This window comes from Octopus bimaculoides, chromosome 7 (assembly GCF_046866305.1).
Source record: "Octopus bimaculoides isolate indiv1 chromosome 7, ASM4686630v1, whole genome shotgun sequence".
NCBI lineage: Eukaryota > Metazoa > Mollusca > Cephalopoda > Octopoda > Octopodidae > Octopus > Octopus bimaculoides.
Window position 1 is genome coordinate 82,359,971 of NC_142934.1, and position 20,000 is coordinate 82,379,970.

A 20,000-nucleotide genomic window follows, 5' to 3' on the forward strand; every position below is an offset into this window, starting at 1 on the left:
ATGGCTGTTTCTTTGTGCCCAAAAATCACAAGGAAGGGCAGTACACCCTAAAATGGTTCTGTAAACCAGTCCTTAATGCTGCAGAGTTTTCATTCTGTCCTGTGATTAGTAATTTTAAAGTAAGAGTCAGTTCACACAATCTAGTCCCACTTTTGTAACTGATGCTTGTTCAGTGGTCAAAGACAACTGCTGTGACCAGCAAGCTATAAGTTTTACTTTGGAGTGGCCACCTCTTGGGTGGATTGCCTTAGAGGGTTGAAGAGTTGTATCTACACTGGAGTTGCTGGGAGGAGCTCAAAAAGGGCACCTGACCAACTGAGGGATTCCTCTCCATGATTCGCCATTCAGATTGACTCCTCTAGCCTTTTTCTTTTCCCAAGGCCCCTACATTACAATAAGGGTTTGGGTTTACAGTTTCCTCCATAACATACTAATTGAGCCACTGCTAGACCTTAGATATGACTTTAACCCTTTCATTACCATTTTTTTCTTGAGTATAGACCGGAGATAGAAAAAAATAATAAATGATAAATATGGTTTAGCTACATCAAACTTCAAAGAGAAACTAAAAATAACCACATGTCAACCTTGCATCTCTAAATGCTGTGCAACAGCACTGCTAATTAATACTCGTGCACGTGCACACACACACACACACACGCATACACAAACATGGAGACATGCACAAACACACATGGACACATGCACACGAGTGTATATGAGTGGCTGTGTGGTAAGTAGCTTGCTTCCCAAACACATGGTTCTAGGTTTGATCCCATTGCATGGCACCTTGGGCAAGTGTCTTCTACTATAGCCTCCGACTGACCAAAGCCTTGTGAGTGGATTTGGTAGACGGAAACTGAAAGAAGCCCATCGTATATATATGTATATGTTGGTGTGTCTGTGTTTGCCCCCCCCCCACCATCACTTGACAAGCGATGTTGGTGTGTTTACATCCCTGTAACTTAGCAATTCAGCAAAAGGGACCAATAGAATAAGTGCTAGGCTTACACAGAATAAGTCCTGGGGTCTATTCATTTGACTAATGGCAGTGCTCCGGCATGGCTCCAGTCAAATGACAAACAAATAAAAGGAATATAAAAAAATTATATATATATATATATATATATATATATATATATATATATATATTTCAATTTTTATTTGTTTCAGTCATTAGACTGTGGCCATGCTGGAGCACCACCTTTAAGAATTATTAGTTGAATAGATTGACCCCCCCAATACTAATTTTTCCTTTTAAGCCTGGTACTTATTTTATCACTCTCTTTTGCTGAACAGCTAAGTTAATGGGTTGTAAACACACCAACACCAGTTGTCAAGTGGTGGCGGGGACAAACACACACTCACACACATGCTTATACATATATACATATACAAACATATATATGACAGGCTTCTTTCAGTTCTATAAATATCTCCTTTGAGTAAAACCACCAATGGAAGAGAGTAGGACCAAAAATTGTGTGTACTCCATCCCATGCAGTGGAGAAACCTGCCGCCCCCTCAAAACAAGGGTAGAGAAACATCGGAAGACTGTGACACGAGGAGATATTGATAAATCGGGTATAGCTGATCATGTATGGAAAAATGGAGACCACCTCTCCCTGAGGGATGAAGTTAAAATAACAGACAGAGAACACCACTGGAAAATACGAAAACTAAAAGAAGCAGCACATATGCTAGGACACAACAACTTCCTAAGCAGACCGAGTGCAGGTATGAATAGTGGTCAAGAGCACAGGCTATTAAATCCAAGATTCCGAGTTCAATTCCAGGAATTGACCTGAATAATGATAATAATAATAATAATAATGATAATAACAACAACAACATCGAAAATACCTTAGGAATGAGAACCCAGGTTCAAAATTTTCCCGAGACACCTGATGAAACTTGGAGGGTATATCAGCTGAAATGTGTTAACAACAAACAAGATGAGGACAATTATCCGTCAAATGTAAATAATGTAAATAATGTAGGCTTCTTTCAGTTTCCATCTTCCAAATCCAATCACATGGCTTTGGTCAGCTCAAGGCAATAGTAGAAGTCACTTAACCCAAGGTGCCACCCTGTGGGACAGAACCTGCAACTGTGCGGTAAGGAAGCAAACACATCTATGCCTGTATCTATACACGTATACACACACACACAAACACATGCTCACACACACACACTCACTCACTCGCACAAACACACTCACACACAAACACACACTCACATGCACACACACATGCACACACGCATGCATACATGCATACACACAGACTCACACATTCACACAAACACACACAAATACACATACATTCACATGCACACACAAACACACACACGCACACACACACACTCAGACACACACACACTCACTTGCAAACACACACACATACATAAACACACACATAAGAAAATAAGATGGAAAGAAATAAACAATCATCTTATGAAGTACATTAGATGATTGCTTATTTTTTTTGTCATCTCTTTTCCTTATTACTGCTCTGTACTCAACTAGCATCTTCTATTATAGCCCTAGGTCGACCAAAAGTGGATTTGGTAGACGAAAACTGAAAGCCCATCATCTATATATATATATATATATATATATATATATATAAAATTGAGAATGTATGTCTGTATTTCGTATATTTTCATTTGTCTTGCTCATTTTTACATTTTGGCGTTTTGCTGAGATTTTTTTTCCTGAGAACACACTCTTCGTGGTAATGGCAATTTGACATCTATATTTAGCATATTAGGTGTCCACTTTAGTGGTCATTCCTCTTAATTTTGTATGTATATATATATGTATATATATATATATATATATATATAAAGTGGCACACCCTAACAGTTGAGGGAACCCGTGGAAGCGGTAGGCCCAGGAAGACCTGGGCTGAGGTGGTGAGGCAAGACCTTCGTACATTGGGCCTCACCGAGGCGATGACTACTGACCGAGACCTTTGGAAATGTGCTGTGCGTGAGAAGACCCGGCAAGCCAAGTAAGATCGTTGCCAGTGCCCCTGGACTGGCTCTTGTGCGGGTGGCACATGAGATGCAGCATTTTGAGCGTGGCCGTTGCCAGTACCGCCTGACTGGCTCCCGTAGGATTTTCGAGTGAGATCGTTGCCAGTGCCCCTGGACTGGCTTGTGCGGGTGGCACATAAAAGACACCATTTCGAGCGTGGCCGTTTTCATGCGGGTGACACGTAAAAGCACCCACTACACTCTCTGAGTGGTTGGCGTTAGGAAGGGCATCCATCTGTAGAAACCATTGCCAAAGCTGATGGTACAGCTTGGCACTCTTCTCTGCCTTGCAAAACCATCTAACCCATACCACATCATGGAAGACAATTGTTAAATGATGATAATGATTATGATGATGATCATTATCATCACCATCATCATCATCGTCATCATGTCATGTAAGATAATGTATTGAGTTTATATTAAGAAAGATTAAAAAAAGTCAATAAGTATGTTGTTGAAAATGTGTAAAATACGATCCGTGTGTGCAAAGGTCACTATATAATTATATACTAACGATATATAACAATTATAACAATTGCCTTGTAGCTTAGCCATTGTAGCGATTAAAAACAAATATGGTCCGTTGTATTTGCTTTGTGATTATTTTGCAATAAAGAAATAGACAATTACACTTTATTAGGTATTGATGTCTTTCATCGCACACCTGTGACTTATTAACTTGCTACAGAACCTCATTGCATCTGTGTGAGCTAGGAAAGATATATTGTTGTAGAGTAACAATAACCAGGTCAAAGATGAAACACTTTGATAAAAAAATAATGTACATTACTACCACCACCACCACCACTACTACCACCACCACTACTACTACTACTACTACTACTATTATTATTAAGGTGGCGAACTGGCGGAATCGTTAGTACGCTGGGCAAAATACTTAGTGGCATTTCGTCTGTCTTTACATTCTGGGTTCAAACTCCACTGAGGTCAACTTTGCCTTCCATCCTTTTGGGGTTGATAAATTAAGTACCAGTGAAACACTGGGGGTGGGGTCGATGCAATCAACTAGTCCCCTTCCACTAAATTTCAGGCATTGTGTCTTTAGTAGAAAGGATTATTATTATTATTGTGGCAAGTAGCTTGCTTACGAACCATATGGTTCCAGGTTCAGTTCCACTGCGTGGCACCTTGGGCAAGTGTCTTCTACTATAGCCTCGGGCCGACCAAAGCCTTGTGAGTGGATTTGGTTGACAGAAACTGAAAGAAGCCCGTCATATATATATGTATATATATATATATGCGTGTGTGTATGTTTGTGTGTCTGTGTTTGTCCCCCCAACATCGCTCGACAACCGATGGTGGTGAGTTTACGTCCTCGTAACCGAGCGGTTCGGCAAAAGAGACTGGTAGAATAAGTACTAGGCTTACAAAGAATAAGTCCTGGGGTCGATTTGCTCGACTAAAAGCGGTGCTCCAGCATGGCCATAGTCAAATGACTGAAGCAAGTAAAAGAGTAATAAGAGTATTATCATTATTATTATTATTATTATTATTATTATTATTATTATTATTAATATTATTAATATTATCACAAAAGAAAAAAAATTAAGAATATAACAAACAGTAGATGTGTATTTCTAACTCACACAGAGTTGAAACGCTATTTGATTTTTCTTTTCAGCGTTGAATGTTCACCATCCCACTTGCATTGCACGCACAAGCACACACACAGACAGACACACACACACACACACACACACGCACACACACACACACACACAACCACACACGCATTCACATACCTCCCTTTTACATACACACGCATATACACATATACTTACAGAGTTGAAACGCTGTTTGATTTTTCTTTTCAGTGTTGAATGTTTACCATCCCACTTTCATTGCATGCACAAGCTCACACATACACACACACACAACCACACACATTCACATACCTCCCTTTTACATACACAAGCATATACACATATACTCACACAGAGCTGAAGCACTCCCACTAACAGTTTGCCATCACCCCTTCCTTTCTCATTCATATGTTGTAACAGAGAAAAACACAAGAGCATTATTATAGTAAATAATTACCAATAAACACTCACACACACACACACACGCACACAGATTCTGAATTCAATCACTCAACCTGCATGAGATAGCAGCCAGTTCACTCTCACATCACACCTTCCTATCATCTTCATTCACCTCCTCCTCCTCCTCCTCCTCCTCCTCTTCCTCCCCCCTCCTCCTCTTCTTCCTCCTCCCCTCCTCCTCCTTTTTACTCCTCCTCCTCCTCATCATCATCCTCATTGTCGTCGTCGTCGTCGTCGTCATCATCATAGCACAACCACTATCATCATCACCAACTCTCACAATCTCCTCCACTGAATTGGTGAGCAGACCAACACTCCCCCTGAAGGTGATGCCAGTTCATTGCAGAATTACCCGTTTGCAGCTTTACAGCTGAGTGGACTGTGGCAACATGAAATGAAGTGTTTTGCTCAAGAACATACAGCCGGTCTGGGAATTGAAACCACAATCTCATGATTATAAGTGCAACATGCCTAACCATTAGGCCATGCACCTTCACTCACTCACACTCACACACACACACACACACACATACACTGGAGTGGTCAGTGTTAGGAAGGGCATCCAGCCGTAAAATTCCTGCCAAAATAGATACAGTAGCCTAAGGTAGTTTTTCTACCTGGCCAGCTCCTGTCAGCCATCCTACCTATGCATGCATGGAAGATGGATGTTAAACAATGATCCTGATGATGATGATGATGATATGTGTATGTATATATGTGTGTGTGTGTGTGTGTGTATATATATATATATATATGAATAAATAAAGATAGAACATTAATAGTCATGAAAGACATTAATGTTAGTGGCCACAAGCTCAAACCATATAAGCAAAATTAATAGATATTTATAAAAGAATTATATATAACAAATGTGCTTTTTTTAAAAAACACCATCTTTGTTAAAAATAGAAGTCAAAATAGAAGTCAAAACACTCGAAAGCCACAAAAAGTAACACTATATTTTCACAGGCATGTGAAAAAAAGACTAAGTGAAATAAGGATTGCATCTTACCTCTGCAAAATTGCAAGGAATGGTAGTTAATTTGATATCATGATTTCAAATTTAGCACCAAAATATGCTTGATTCTCCTGAGCCAAGTCTTCTAGTAACAAACTCTTATATAGTTCTATATTTTAGAGATGAGGAATTATGTACATTATTTACATTTGAAGGATGTATGTCCTCATCTTGTTTGTTGTTAACACAACGTTTTGGCTGACACCCTCCAGCCTTAACCACTATACCATATGGCATAGTGGTTAAGAGCATGGATTACAAACCCTAAGATTCTGAGTTCGATTCCAGGCAGTGACCTGAATAATAATAATGGTGGTGATGGTGGTGGTGGCGGCAGCGGTGGCAGCACTAAATTCAAAATCATGATATCAAATTAACTGACATTCCTCCTTGCAATTTTGCATAGATAAGAAGCAACCATTATTTCACTTAGTTTTTTTTCCCAACCATGCCTGTGAAAATATGGTGTTAATTTTTGTGGCTTCAGAGTGTTTTGACTCCTATTTTTAGCAAAGCTGGTGTTTTTCAAAGAAGTGCCCTTGTTATATATAATTATTTTATACATATCTATTAACCTTATATATATATATATATATATATATATATATATACACACACGAAAAGTGTGTAAAGTTCCTGGCTTTGGATAAAAGAAAATACAGGAGGATCAGTTAATTATGATTACATTTAGCATATTCCCTTCTCAGGTTCACACAGTTATTGTAGTCGTCCTTCAGTTTTTCAAAGCCCTGTAAAAGAACTCAGAAGGTTGAGCCTCCAACCAGGCATTTCATGATACTTTTAAAACCAGGAACTTTACAGCACACCCTCTTCTGTACGTGTGTGTTTGTGTGTGTGTGTGTGCATGTGTACACTGACACACACAAACACACACACACACACATACACATGCACACACACATGCACACACACACATACATACACACAAACACACACACACACATGCACATGCACACATACACACATGCACACACACACAAACACATACACATGCACACACATACATATGCACACACACATACACATGCACACACACACATACACATGCACACATACACACACACACAAACACACACACAAACACACACACATACACATGCACACACACACACACATACACATGCACACACACACACATGCACACACACACATACATACACATGCACACACACACATGCACACACACATGCACACACACAAACACACACACACACACATGCACACACACACACACACACACACACACACACACACACACACACACACACACTTCCTGTGTTGATGATTACATTGAAAGTGTTTATGATATGGTCCTGTTGAGCAGACAGATGATTATCGATGAAGTGGTAATTAATATGCAAAATAGCTGTCACGGTTCTCATTATGAAATCGTCCATAGCAGACTTGCTTTTAGTAAAGTTTGCGTAAGATGGACCCTCAAGCTAACTCACAGAATTGTACAAACAAAACTGATTTGAAATCTGCCAACAACTTCCGATTCACTAAAGTCATGAAGGTGACACCATTTTGGAAAGAAAAATGTCATCAGTGGTAATGAAACATGGTTACACCACTTTACATTTGAGAATAAATGCCAAAGAAGGGACTGGAAACATCAGCAACTACCTGTGGGAAAAAGTTCAAACCTTGACCAAGCAGGTAAACTATGTCTACTGTATTTTGATGGGACCCACAGGGACCAATGCTGAAGTGTTGTTTGAAGAGATACACAAAAGTAAAAAATGAAATGAGACAACTAGGTGTAGCTGTTTGGATCCTGAGGATTTGGCTCAGCTGACTGGATGTGTGAATAGTTTTGATGACAGTACTTTTTAGCACTGTAAGCTAACAAAGTCACACGCACACACATGCAAGGAGGAATACACACTTATAGATAAAAAGAGGGAGAGAGAGAGAGAGAAGAAACATTATGATTTATTAATTGAACACAATTGACATACGCACTTTCCCTTGTCTCATACTCATACAGAGATATGTGCTTACACACATATAAAAAGAATATGAGAGAAAGAGAGAGCAAGAGAGAGAGAGAGAGAGAGAGACAGAGACAGAGATAAGGACAGAGACAGTCAGAAGAGAGAAAGAGAGACAGAGCGAGAGAAGAGAGATAGAATGACAAGAAGACAGAGACAGAACAACAGACAGAGAGGAGAGAGAAAGCCAGAGAAACATAAAAGTAGAGAGAATTATTGGTTTCAAATTTTGGCACAATGCCAGCAGTTTTGGAAGAGGATCCAAGTTGATTAATCAACCCCAGTCTTCAACTGGTACTTATTTTATCAACCCTGAAAAGATGAAAGGTAAAGCTGACTCTGGTGGCATTTGAACTCAGGAAGTAAAGTCAGAAGAAATGCCACTAAACATTTTTCCTGGGTGTGGTGACATTCTGCCAGCTCACTGCCTTGGTGGAGAGAAATATTAAAAAGTCTGATGTCAAAGAAGTCAGCATCAAATCAGTAATGCCAAATTGGTTGAGCCAAAACAACCACACCAAAACATCCCATATGCAGTAAATAGTCTCATTTATACCAAGATGTCATATGACTGGCAAATGCCTGCAATTTGAAGTTAATGCCAAGGACTATTCTCAAAAGGTATTTTGTTGTTGTTACATAATAATACCCATCTGCATAATATTGCACACATACACTGTTGTGAAGGCACATGGCTCAGTGGTTAGAGTGTCAAACTTACGATTGCGAGGTTGTGAGTTTGAATCCCAGACCAGGCTGCGTGTTGTGTTCTTGAGCAAGACACTTTATTTCATGTTCCTCCAGTTCACTCAGCTGTAGAAATGAGTTGCGACATCACAGGTGCCAAGCTTTTCCCTTGGATAACTCTGGTGGCATGGAGAGGGGAGACCTGTATGCTTAGGTGACTGCTGGTCTTCCATAAACAACCTTGCCCGGACTTGTGCTTCGGAGGGTAACCTTCTAGGTGCAATCCTATGGTCAGTCATGACCGAAGAGGGTTTCAGCACACTGTTGAAATTCCCCAAAAGCTGAAATTTTAGGTATTGGAGCATTTGGTGTGTAATCCTCTCACTTGGTTCATTGAATTATTCTTTGTTTTCTCCTCTCAAAGATGCCGTAAGAAGCACTAATTCACCATAGAGAAAGAATTGAAGAAAGCATTGTGTACTTGTCTCAACTCTTTGCTGGAAACATAATCTTCTGAAGACATGAAAAAGCTTGTGGCAAGAGGATCTATGACTGTTGAAAAGCAAGGAACCATGTTGGAAGATGATTAGTAGAACTATTAACACATCTGTTGCTGTTGTCATTAATTTTTAATAAAAATAATCAATGAGAAGTAAGAGAAAAAAAATACAGATCACTGAATGCTGCCCCTCTCTTGAGCAAGCATAAACCAGTATGGCCATGCTTACATAGAAACAACAATAATTTAATTGACATTTCAGGTTCTGCCATTGTGTGTGTGTGTACCAATACAAAATCATCATCAGCATTTAACATCCATTTTCCATGCTGGCACAGGAGGTCAGGAGCCACAACAGGTTCCATATTCTGTTTTGGCTTGGTTTTTATGGCTGGATGCCCTTCCTAATGCTAACCACTTTACAAAGTGTACTGGCTGCTTTTTACATGGCACCATCATCAGTACTTCTTATGTGGCATCATCATCCACACCAGTACTTTTTTGTGTGACACTTTGGTTTTAGGATATCAATTCTGTTGTGGTGGGCAGGTCATCCTGAGTACAGCAACGCGCCACATATCTCGGCCCTTTATCATTTCCTTCATGTCTCCTGGGTCTCCCTCTTTCACAACCCCCCCCCCCTTCACACACACTTTAAGTGATTGGCAAGAAAAACCATTTATAAGTGCTTTGTAGATAATTAATCACTCAAACTGAAATGTACATCATCATCATCATCATCATCATCATCATCATCATCATCATCATCATGTATAATATTTATTTATTCCAATGTGCGTGCATGTGTGTATAATATACATATAATGCATATATGCACAATGCCAAAACAGACAAGTAAGTCACGGTCTCCTGACTTTTGTGTTACTTGGACCATAACAACCTATGCAACACATACCAGCGAGAAAATCGGACTGAAAGAATGGTGATGATGATAATGATATTTGCATGCATACAAATATACGCATATAAATGCATGTATATGGGGATGTGTGTGTACTATTTATGTATGTGTGTGTGTGTATATATTATACATACATATATAGTTTTATATATACATACATACACATACACACATATATATCATCATCATCATTTGTACATTTATATATACATGGGTATATACATACATAATATATATATATATACATATACATACATACATATATATATATATATATATATATATATATATACACTCACATATATATATACACACAAATACATATGCATATACACATATATACATACATATATATGTATATATATAGATATATATTATTTTGTTTAAAAGAGTTCCAACACTGTCTGTTTTTTATGTTTTATTTATAAAAAAAGACAGACAGTCTTGGAACTCTTTTAAACAAAATAATATATTCCTCTATACACAATCATACAAAACCCCTTTTTTTGTATTTATTTTTACTCGCATATATATATATATATATATATATATGCATACGCACATGCATATACATACATACACACACACACACACACACACACATATATAGTATATATGGATATACCTCACTCATGCCCAAATATATAGAAATATTTACATATATAATATGCACACACACACACACACGCACGCACACACACACACACGTGCACGCACACACACACACACACACACATATATCCTTTAGTTCTTATATATTACCGATATTGTCTATTTAATTTTCCATACTGATATGATATAATTTGGCTCTCCTCCACGTACCTGTAGATCAGGTATACAGAGTGTTGCCCTGATTGCATTGTATATGACGATAAATATTCATTCGAAGATGTATATTACTGGAACAAGCACTTTTCAACTAGACACAGTTTGGGGCAGTACCAAATACAAATGTCTAAATTTGGAGTGGTGCCATTCCATCCCAATATGTTCATAAAATGAATATTCTATGGTATATGCATGCATACAAACTGATGTATATGTCTATGTGTTTATTTGTGTGCGTGTGCTTGTTTGTGCGTATGTGTGTGTATGTATGTGTGAGTGTGTGTGTGTGTATATGTGCATGTAATTACGTGCAAGAACACATACACACCCACTCATACATACTTGCATATATCTGTGCTTATGTCTATATATTTCAAAAGATGTGTGTGTGTGTGTGTCTGTGTGTACATGAACACATCTATGAATATTTAATCACATAAAAATTATGTTCTTACAACTACATATTTATACTTATACACATACATACAGATACCTGCATGCATATATATATATATATATAAACACACACATATACATATACACATATGCGCGCACACACACATACATGTACACATGTATGTATATATTTATATGTATGTATGTATATATATATGTGTATATATATATATATATATATATATATATATATATATATATATATATATATATACATGCAAATATTTATACATACATGCATATTTATGTACATATATACAAACATGCTTATATACACACACACACATGCATACACACGCCCTCACAAGCACAGACATATACTCACACACATGGACATGTACGCATATACACACTTTGAGACAATAATTCTACATTAATGGTCATTTCTGCAGCCTTGAAATTATTATATTATATTATATTGAACCAACTGAGCAAAGCGCCACAGCCACGGTAGAACCAATCAAGTGTAGAAGAACGCCATAAATAATCACCAAATGGAACTAAACAATGCAGCGTTCTCTAAACTGTGCTGGAGTTATTGTGCTGTTGTGCAACATTAGCTGTATAGCAATTATTGCACAGAACTGCATTCGCTACATTCCTCCAACATTTCTTTCCAGCATATTCATCACTTACGCATGAGACAGAAATTGATGGATATTTGCTGTTGTAATAATGGATGATAAATGATATGCAATATCTTCGATATATACATACACATATATATATATATATATATATATATATATATACACATATATATATATATCTGTTATGCAGCAATGAAAATCAAGATTTTGCTAAAAAGTAGAAAGATATGGAAAAGATATTATTGGAAGTTAAGAAATATATTTTCATCATAGTTGTAATTTTCTTCTCCTTTCCTTGTTGTATATTTGAGAGTGGAGATTGTACTGTATCGAACTGAGTCAATGGAGTTATTGGACAACAGGGCTTCGTTTATATTCTGTAGTGTATTCCCCACTGACAGTTTGTCATAGTTTATCATTGTTTGTAGTTGTATCTACTGGTGTTTGGCCCCCTTAGTCAGCCCTGAGGGATTAGACTTATGATCAAATGCCATTCAGCCATGACTGACCAGTCTTGTATTTCAGACATTTTATATTTAGGTTTAAACTATCAAATGTGCTGCACACTTTCTTTCTTCCTAAGATGTTAGTGTTTGATTCCTGGCAGATTTGGCTGCTATTTCTAACAGGCTGAGTGATCATAAGTAGGTCATACATATATATATCAATATATCCTTAACTCGTCACAAACACTCATGCACATGTGCACACACACACACACATACACAAACATACATACACACAAGCACATACATGCACACACACATGATGGACCTCTGCACATTTTCGCCTCTGCTATTTTCACTCATAGAGCATTGGTTATCCTGGGATTTTAGTAGAAAACAACTGTCCAGCATGACATACAACGGGACGGAACTTAAGACCACATTGTTGCAAAGCAAACTTCTTAATCACACAGCTATCCTTTATCTTTTACTTGTTTCACTCATTAGACAGCAGCCATGCTGGGGCACTGCCCTGAAGGATGTAGTCAAACAATTCAACCTTAGGACCAATTGTAAGTCTGGTGAGTGACAAACATAAACACACGGATGCACACACACACATGAACACACACATACATACATACATCTCTTTCTTTATTGGCAAGAAATCTTGAAATGAAACTAAACAATGACATGCATACATGCATACATATATACATACATATATACATACATATATACATACATATATACATACATACATGCATACATGCATGCATGCATGCATACATACATACAAACATACATACAAGCATGCACGCATATATGCATATATACATACATACATGCATGTATGCATACATACATACATACATACATACATAGTGGAGATGTATGGCGTTGTGGTTAGGGTGTTGGATTCATGATCATAAGATTGTGGTTTCAATTCCTGAACTGAGCGATGCATTGTGCTCTTGAGCAAAACACTTCATTTCACGTTGCTCCAGTCCCTTCAGCTGGCAAAAATTAATAATCCTGCGACGGACCAACATCCCACCCATGTGGGAAATTTATATGCCATGATAATGGGAAACTGGCCCTTGTGAGTTGGCTTGACTCAAGAAGATAATTTTACCTTCTTACTTTTATATACAAATGTACAAACATATACATACTCTGACAGTCATAGTCACAGGTGTGGCTGTGTGGTAAGAAGCCTGCATCCAGACCACATGGTTCCAGGTTCAGTCCCACAGAGTGGCACCTTGGGCTAGTATTTTCTACAATAGCCTCCGGCTGACCAAAGTCTTGTGAGTGGATTTGGTAGACGGAAACTGAAAGAAGCCCATTGTATATATGTATATACATATATGTTTGTGTCTGTGTTTGTCTTTCCACCGTCGCTTGCCAACCGATGTAGGTGTGTTTATGTCTCTGTAACGCAGTGGTTCAGCAAATGGAACTGATAGAATAAGTACCAGGCTTACAAAGAATAAGTCCTGGGGTTGATTTGCTTGACTGAAACAAGTAAAAGAGTAATGAATATAATCTCCAGCCCTTACTCTGTGGCAATTTTGGGTGTCTTCAGAATATTGGGAGTCAAATGTCTGGTGTTGTAGAATAAGCAGCCACAAAATTACATTAAAATACAACTGAAAATATATTCCTCTATGGAATTATTCATTCATCGGATCGGCAGTGTTTTACTTAATATTCCTTGTATACTAGTTTTGAAATTTATAACCACGATATGATCTATTCTAGATATTGGCTAATATATAAACAGTGTGCTTCAGAGAACATTCATGGTTGTGGCTGCTGAAAGCTAAATGAAACGTAACTAACTGCAAATCATAATCTTTGGTGGTTGTTGGACCTCCATTGTTCTCTCTAGGGTCATAATATGCAAATTATTTTAGAAGAAGGTTAGAAATGTAGTTTTATAATAGATTGAATTTTCTCTGTTGCAAGCAGTAAGAACACCAGATTGGTTTAAACATTCTATGATTTCAAACATTTTTCGTTGGTATCACTGATTTTTAGCACATCTAAATAATGGAGTTTTGTAAGTTCATCACCACTTTCACCACAACCACCGCCACCACCACCACCATCATCATCATCGTCATCATCCTCTTCATCAAAATCATCAACATCATCCATCATCATGATTATCATTTTAATGTCTAGTTTTCTATGGGGAAATATTATTCACATATAGACACACACACATACATACATACACACACACACACATACATACATACATACATATATATATACAATGGGCTCCTTTCAATTTCTGTCTATCAAATCTGCTCACAAGGCTTTGGCTGGCCTGAAGCTACAGTAGAAGACACTTGTCCAAGTAGAAGACACTTGTCCACTGAACCCAAAACCACATGGCTGAGAAGCTAGCTTCTTACCACCCAGCCACAATTAGCATCTTTCACTTTCCGTCTACCAAATCCACTCAACTCTTTGGTCAGCCCAGGGCGATATTATAGAAGACTTGCCCAAAGTTCCATGCAGTGGGACTGAACCTTTAACCATGTGGTTGGGAAGCAAGCTTCTCGCCCACACAGCTACATTGTATCAAGCAATGCATGAGTAGGCTCACATCCATTAATAAGCATGTGCTACGATTCTGTAGTTTTGTCTCTACCAACTTTTTGTTAATATGCTGACGTTGCTGTCAAAATTGTACTTACTCTGCTTTCCGTTTCATCCTGTTTTACTTAACACAAGGAAGTAAATGTTGATTAATGAAATCATATATGTCTTTCTTCTTATTTATTAATTTATTCTGCTTATTTATGTATTTTATATTTTTTTAAATTAATTTATCTTTTTTGCATTACTTAGGCATTCGTTGGATAGTCTCCAAAAGAATCTGCATACTGTTAACGATGAACTAGATCGCAAAAACAATTCACTGATGCTGGATAAGCGTTGCATGGATGTTAGAGAGCGTTTGAAAACTCAACCTAAGTCCACCACAGAAAGAAACATTACCATGACTGGATTAGTAAGAGATAAACCTGATATTTTAGCTGCTTAACTTAAGAGAAAGATATCTTTCAATTTGATGATTTTTCGATATTATAAGTATAGCAGTTTTTAATTCATCATTAGATTGCTGATAAATTATACTTCAATAGCATCAAGATCTGCAATAAAATTTTAAAATACCTGTTATTCTTACTTAAGTATTTCATATTAAATAAATGATTCATTTTATTACATTCTTAAAATGGTATTTACTGTCAGCCAAAAGATCTATAAAATATCGGTGAGACAATCATTTGTAACTGAATAATAGTGAACAGATGTGGTTAATAGATATTCTCAATTAAAAACACAAAACCGAATTGTAATTTCTTCTATAATGATAGTAATCCACAGCTGTAAATTTTGTTATTGAAGGAGAATAATATTATATCTATGTTGTAATAATATATTAAAAATAAACAGAGAAAGAGCCATGGTTACTCCTAAGTGATTTAGTTGCAGAGGCAAGTTTGTCTGTTACCAGCTGCTATCGTTTTTAAGATGGTAAATTTATATTCCAAATACTCTCTTTTCCATTAACTGAAACATTTAGTTAGGCTTAAATAGAGAGTTATGGAGCTCAGGAAATGAGAGAAAAACAACTGCAATGGATGTTAAACTGGAACAACAATATTCATGATAAACAATGAGGATTTAAGTAATGAGTTTTACCTGAAGTAATATAGTCTCTTATATCTTCCCATTTTTATAACTTAACGGTCTGGCAGAAATTACTACAAAAATAATAAAAATCTATAAACAAATGCTTTTACTCAGCTGCAGCTATCTCATTAATTTATCATCAAATGCTCTCATGAAAATATATCTTATAGTCTGAGCCAATTGTTTTTTGTGTTTTTTTTTTTCTTCTTTTTCCAAAGAATTATTTCTCAAGTCATCTAGAGCAAAATTTCTGCATTTGTTTTCCAATTGTTGCTGTCATGAGGGAGAATTCACACGTACACACACACACACACACACAAATAAATATACATATATATATGGATGTGTACCCTACTCCCTTTCTTCCTCCTCTCTTCCTCTCTCTCTCCTATATATATATATACATATATCCAATATTTTTGCTCCTTTTATATTTCTACATACATACATATATATATATATATATATATATATTTATATACATACATACACACACACACACATAGATTTAGGAGTGTGTGTGTGTGTGTGTGTGTGTGTGTGTGTGTGTGTTTGTGCGTTTGTGTGTGTATTTATGGAAAGACAGGAAAGAGACATAAGAGAAATCCCTTGTGTATCTTATGCAAGTCAGCCATGAATCATGATTCCTGTATAATTTGCTTACCATATTCATAACATAGTGTTGACATACACTGAAGCCAAACTTCCTGCTTAATTTTACATCTGATAGAAGCTTTAACAGTTCTAGCCATTTCCATTTTAAACAAGAACTATTGATACGGATGTGCGTGTGTGTGTGTGTGTGTGTATCTTCTGTCTTTCATCTTATTTCAGTTATTGGACTGCGACCATGCTGGGGCATTGCCTCGAAAGGTTTAGTCAAACAAATCAACTCCAGTGCTTATTCTATTGGGCTCTTTTACTGAAATGCTAAGTCATAAGGTTGTAAACAAACCAACGCCAGTTGTCAAACCGTGCTTAGGGACAAACACAAACACACACACACACACACATATATTATCATCATTGTCGTCGTCATCATCATCATCATCATCATCATCATCACTTAATGTCTGTTTTCCATGCTGGCATAGGTCGGACAGTTTGAGTGGAGCTGGTAAGGCCAGGGGTTGCACCACACTCCATTGTCTGTTCTGGAATGATTTCTGGGGCTGGATGTCCTTCCTAACAAATATACAGATTTACAGATGTATGTATATGTACGTATATAAATATACAATAGGCTTCCATACAGTTTCCACCCACCAAATTCACTCAAGATGCAGTGGTCACTCTGGGGCTATAGTAGAAGACACATGCTCAACTTGCTATGTATAAGTATATACATAGGCACAGGCATGGCTGTACTGTAAGTAGCTTGCTTCCCAACCACATGGTTCTGGGTTCACTCCCACTGTGTAGCACCTTGGGCAAGTATCTTCTATAGCCTTGAGCCGACTAAAGCCTTGTGAGTGGATTTGGTAGACAGAAACTGAAAGAAGCATGTCATATAAATCTCTCTGTCTCATTGTTTAACATCTGCTTTCCATGCTGGCATGGGTTGGACAGTTTAACTGGGGACTGGTGAAACCAGATGGCTGCACCAGGCTCCAATCTGATCTGGCAGAGTTTCTACAAGTGGATGCCCTTCCTAACGTCAACCACTCCGCGAGTGTAGTGGGTGCTTTTACGTGCCACCGGCACGAGGGCCACTCTCTCTCTCTCTCTCTGTATATATATATATGTATATATATATATATATATATATATATATATATAAAATTAATCAAAGGACATACTAAGTATGTCTACCTGCTGGAAATAACAGTCAAAACTCTTATTTAAATTGCCAAAATGCACTGATGATAACTACAGAAATCAACCGTCCGAAGGCAAACAGGCTAAGACAATCTCTCAGCATACATTCAAGTATTTGGACTCATGTGGACTGGTGTTGTTACACTAGATAATAACAGAGTCAATGACTTCTTTGCAAATTATTTTTCGTGAATTATTTTTCTCATGAATTATTTGCTCCATATTGAAATTATATATATATATATAATCAATCAAATATGTCCCTTGGAAACAAGGTATACTGGATATCAGATAAGTGCTCTTGGTATAAGACATGTCTAAAAGATACTTAGAGATTCCATGAGAGCGATTATATATTATAGAGTAAAATGTAGGAAAAGTTATATCTTAAAAATCACAGCAGAGATAAATACATAAAAAGCAATATTGTATTAATAAATAAATAAATAAATAAATAAATAAAGTACAGCCATGATCATTAAAAATATTTTCTAAAAACGTTTTGAAAGTTCTTACGATCGTTTCAAAAATATACTGCCTCTCAAAATGAAATCTAAAGTTGATAAGCATCGTTGGGAAATATATCTACACGTCAGAGAAAAGGATGAATTTCAGTGGAAGAAATCGAATGAGGGAAATGTTATTTAAAACTGATATTTCAAAAGTTTTAGCTCAAATTTATACCAACACAGATTTATACCAAAAAGTTTTTTAAACAACACCTTTCTCATTCGATTTTAAATAGCATTTCCCTCATTTGATTTCCTTCACTGAAATTCATTCTTTTCTCTCTTGAGTGGATATACTTCCCAATGATGCCTATCAACTTTAGATTTCATTTTGAGAGGTAGTATGAAACGATCATAAGAACTTTCAAAACATTTTTTCAAAATATTTTTAATGATCAGAGCTGTACTTTGTTTATTTATTTATTGATACAATATTGCTTTTATGTACTTATCTCTACTATGATTTTTAAGATATAACTTTTCCTACTTTTTACTCTATAATATACATATCATCATCACCATCATCATCATTTAATGTCCGCTTTCCATGCTAGCATGGGTTGGACAATTTGACTGAGGACTGGCGAACCAGATGACTACACCAGACTCTAATCTGATCTGGCAGAGTTTCTACAGCTGGATGCCCTTCATAATGCCAACCACTTCGAGAGTGTAATGGGTGCTTTTACGTGCCACCGCCACAACGGCCATGCTCAAATGGTGTTTTTTATGTGCCACCTGCACAGGAGTCAGTCCAATGTTTTGTTCACATGCCACCGGCACAAGTGCCAGTAAGGCCAGTAACATATATATATATATTATATATATATATATATATATATATATATATATATATATATATATATATATATATATATATATATATATATATATACACAGGGGCTGGACAAAATAATGGAAACACCTTAAAATTTCAAATTTATTTTAATATGGGGTAGGACCACCTTTGGCAGTAATTTAATTACAGCTTCAATTCAATGAGGTTTGGACTCGTACAAAGTTTGAATTGTTTCCAAAGGAATTTTTGTCCATTCTTCAGCTAAAACAGTTTCCAGTTCTTGTAGTAATGATGGTGGAGGATATCGACTCAAATGCTGTCATTACTTTTGAGACACAACTTCTTGATACACCAAACAATTCGGCTGTTTTCATTATGCTAGCACCTGCCATACAAGCACCAACAATTAGACCTCTTTGAAACCGATAGATCTGTCATTTTAATGAACTTTACTTACCTTTTTCTGATGATATCTGAAAAGGAACAGCAATTTTATCAAAACGTATTAAGCAACACTAATAATGAATTAAAAACTATAAAAATAAACAAGCTTTTGATGGTTTTATAGATATTTCAAAATTATGATGTTAA

The 20,000-nt window shown here is 36.8% G+C and overlaps 1 protein-coding gene across 3 annotated transcripts in view; it reads left to right on the forward strand.

The window, feature by feature from the left end:
• Positions 1–15,762, forward strand: part of LOC106871931 (tektin-2) — a 63,225-nt gene extending 47,463 nt beyond the window's left edge. For all 3 annotated transcript variants that reach the window (XM_014918694.3, XM_014918692.3, XM_052969771.2), the window contains one exon: positions 15,435–15,762. In XM_014918694.3, the coding sequence (XP_014774180.1) occupies positions 15,435–15,630 (196 nt within the window). In that variant the 3' untranslated portion in view covers positions 15,631–15,762. The remainder of the gene's footprint in view (positions 1–15,434) is intronic.
• Positions 15,763–20,000: the final 4,238 nt, after the last annotated feature.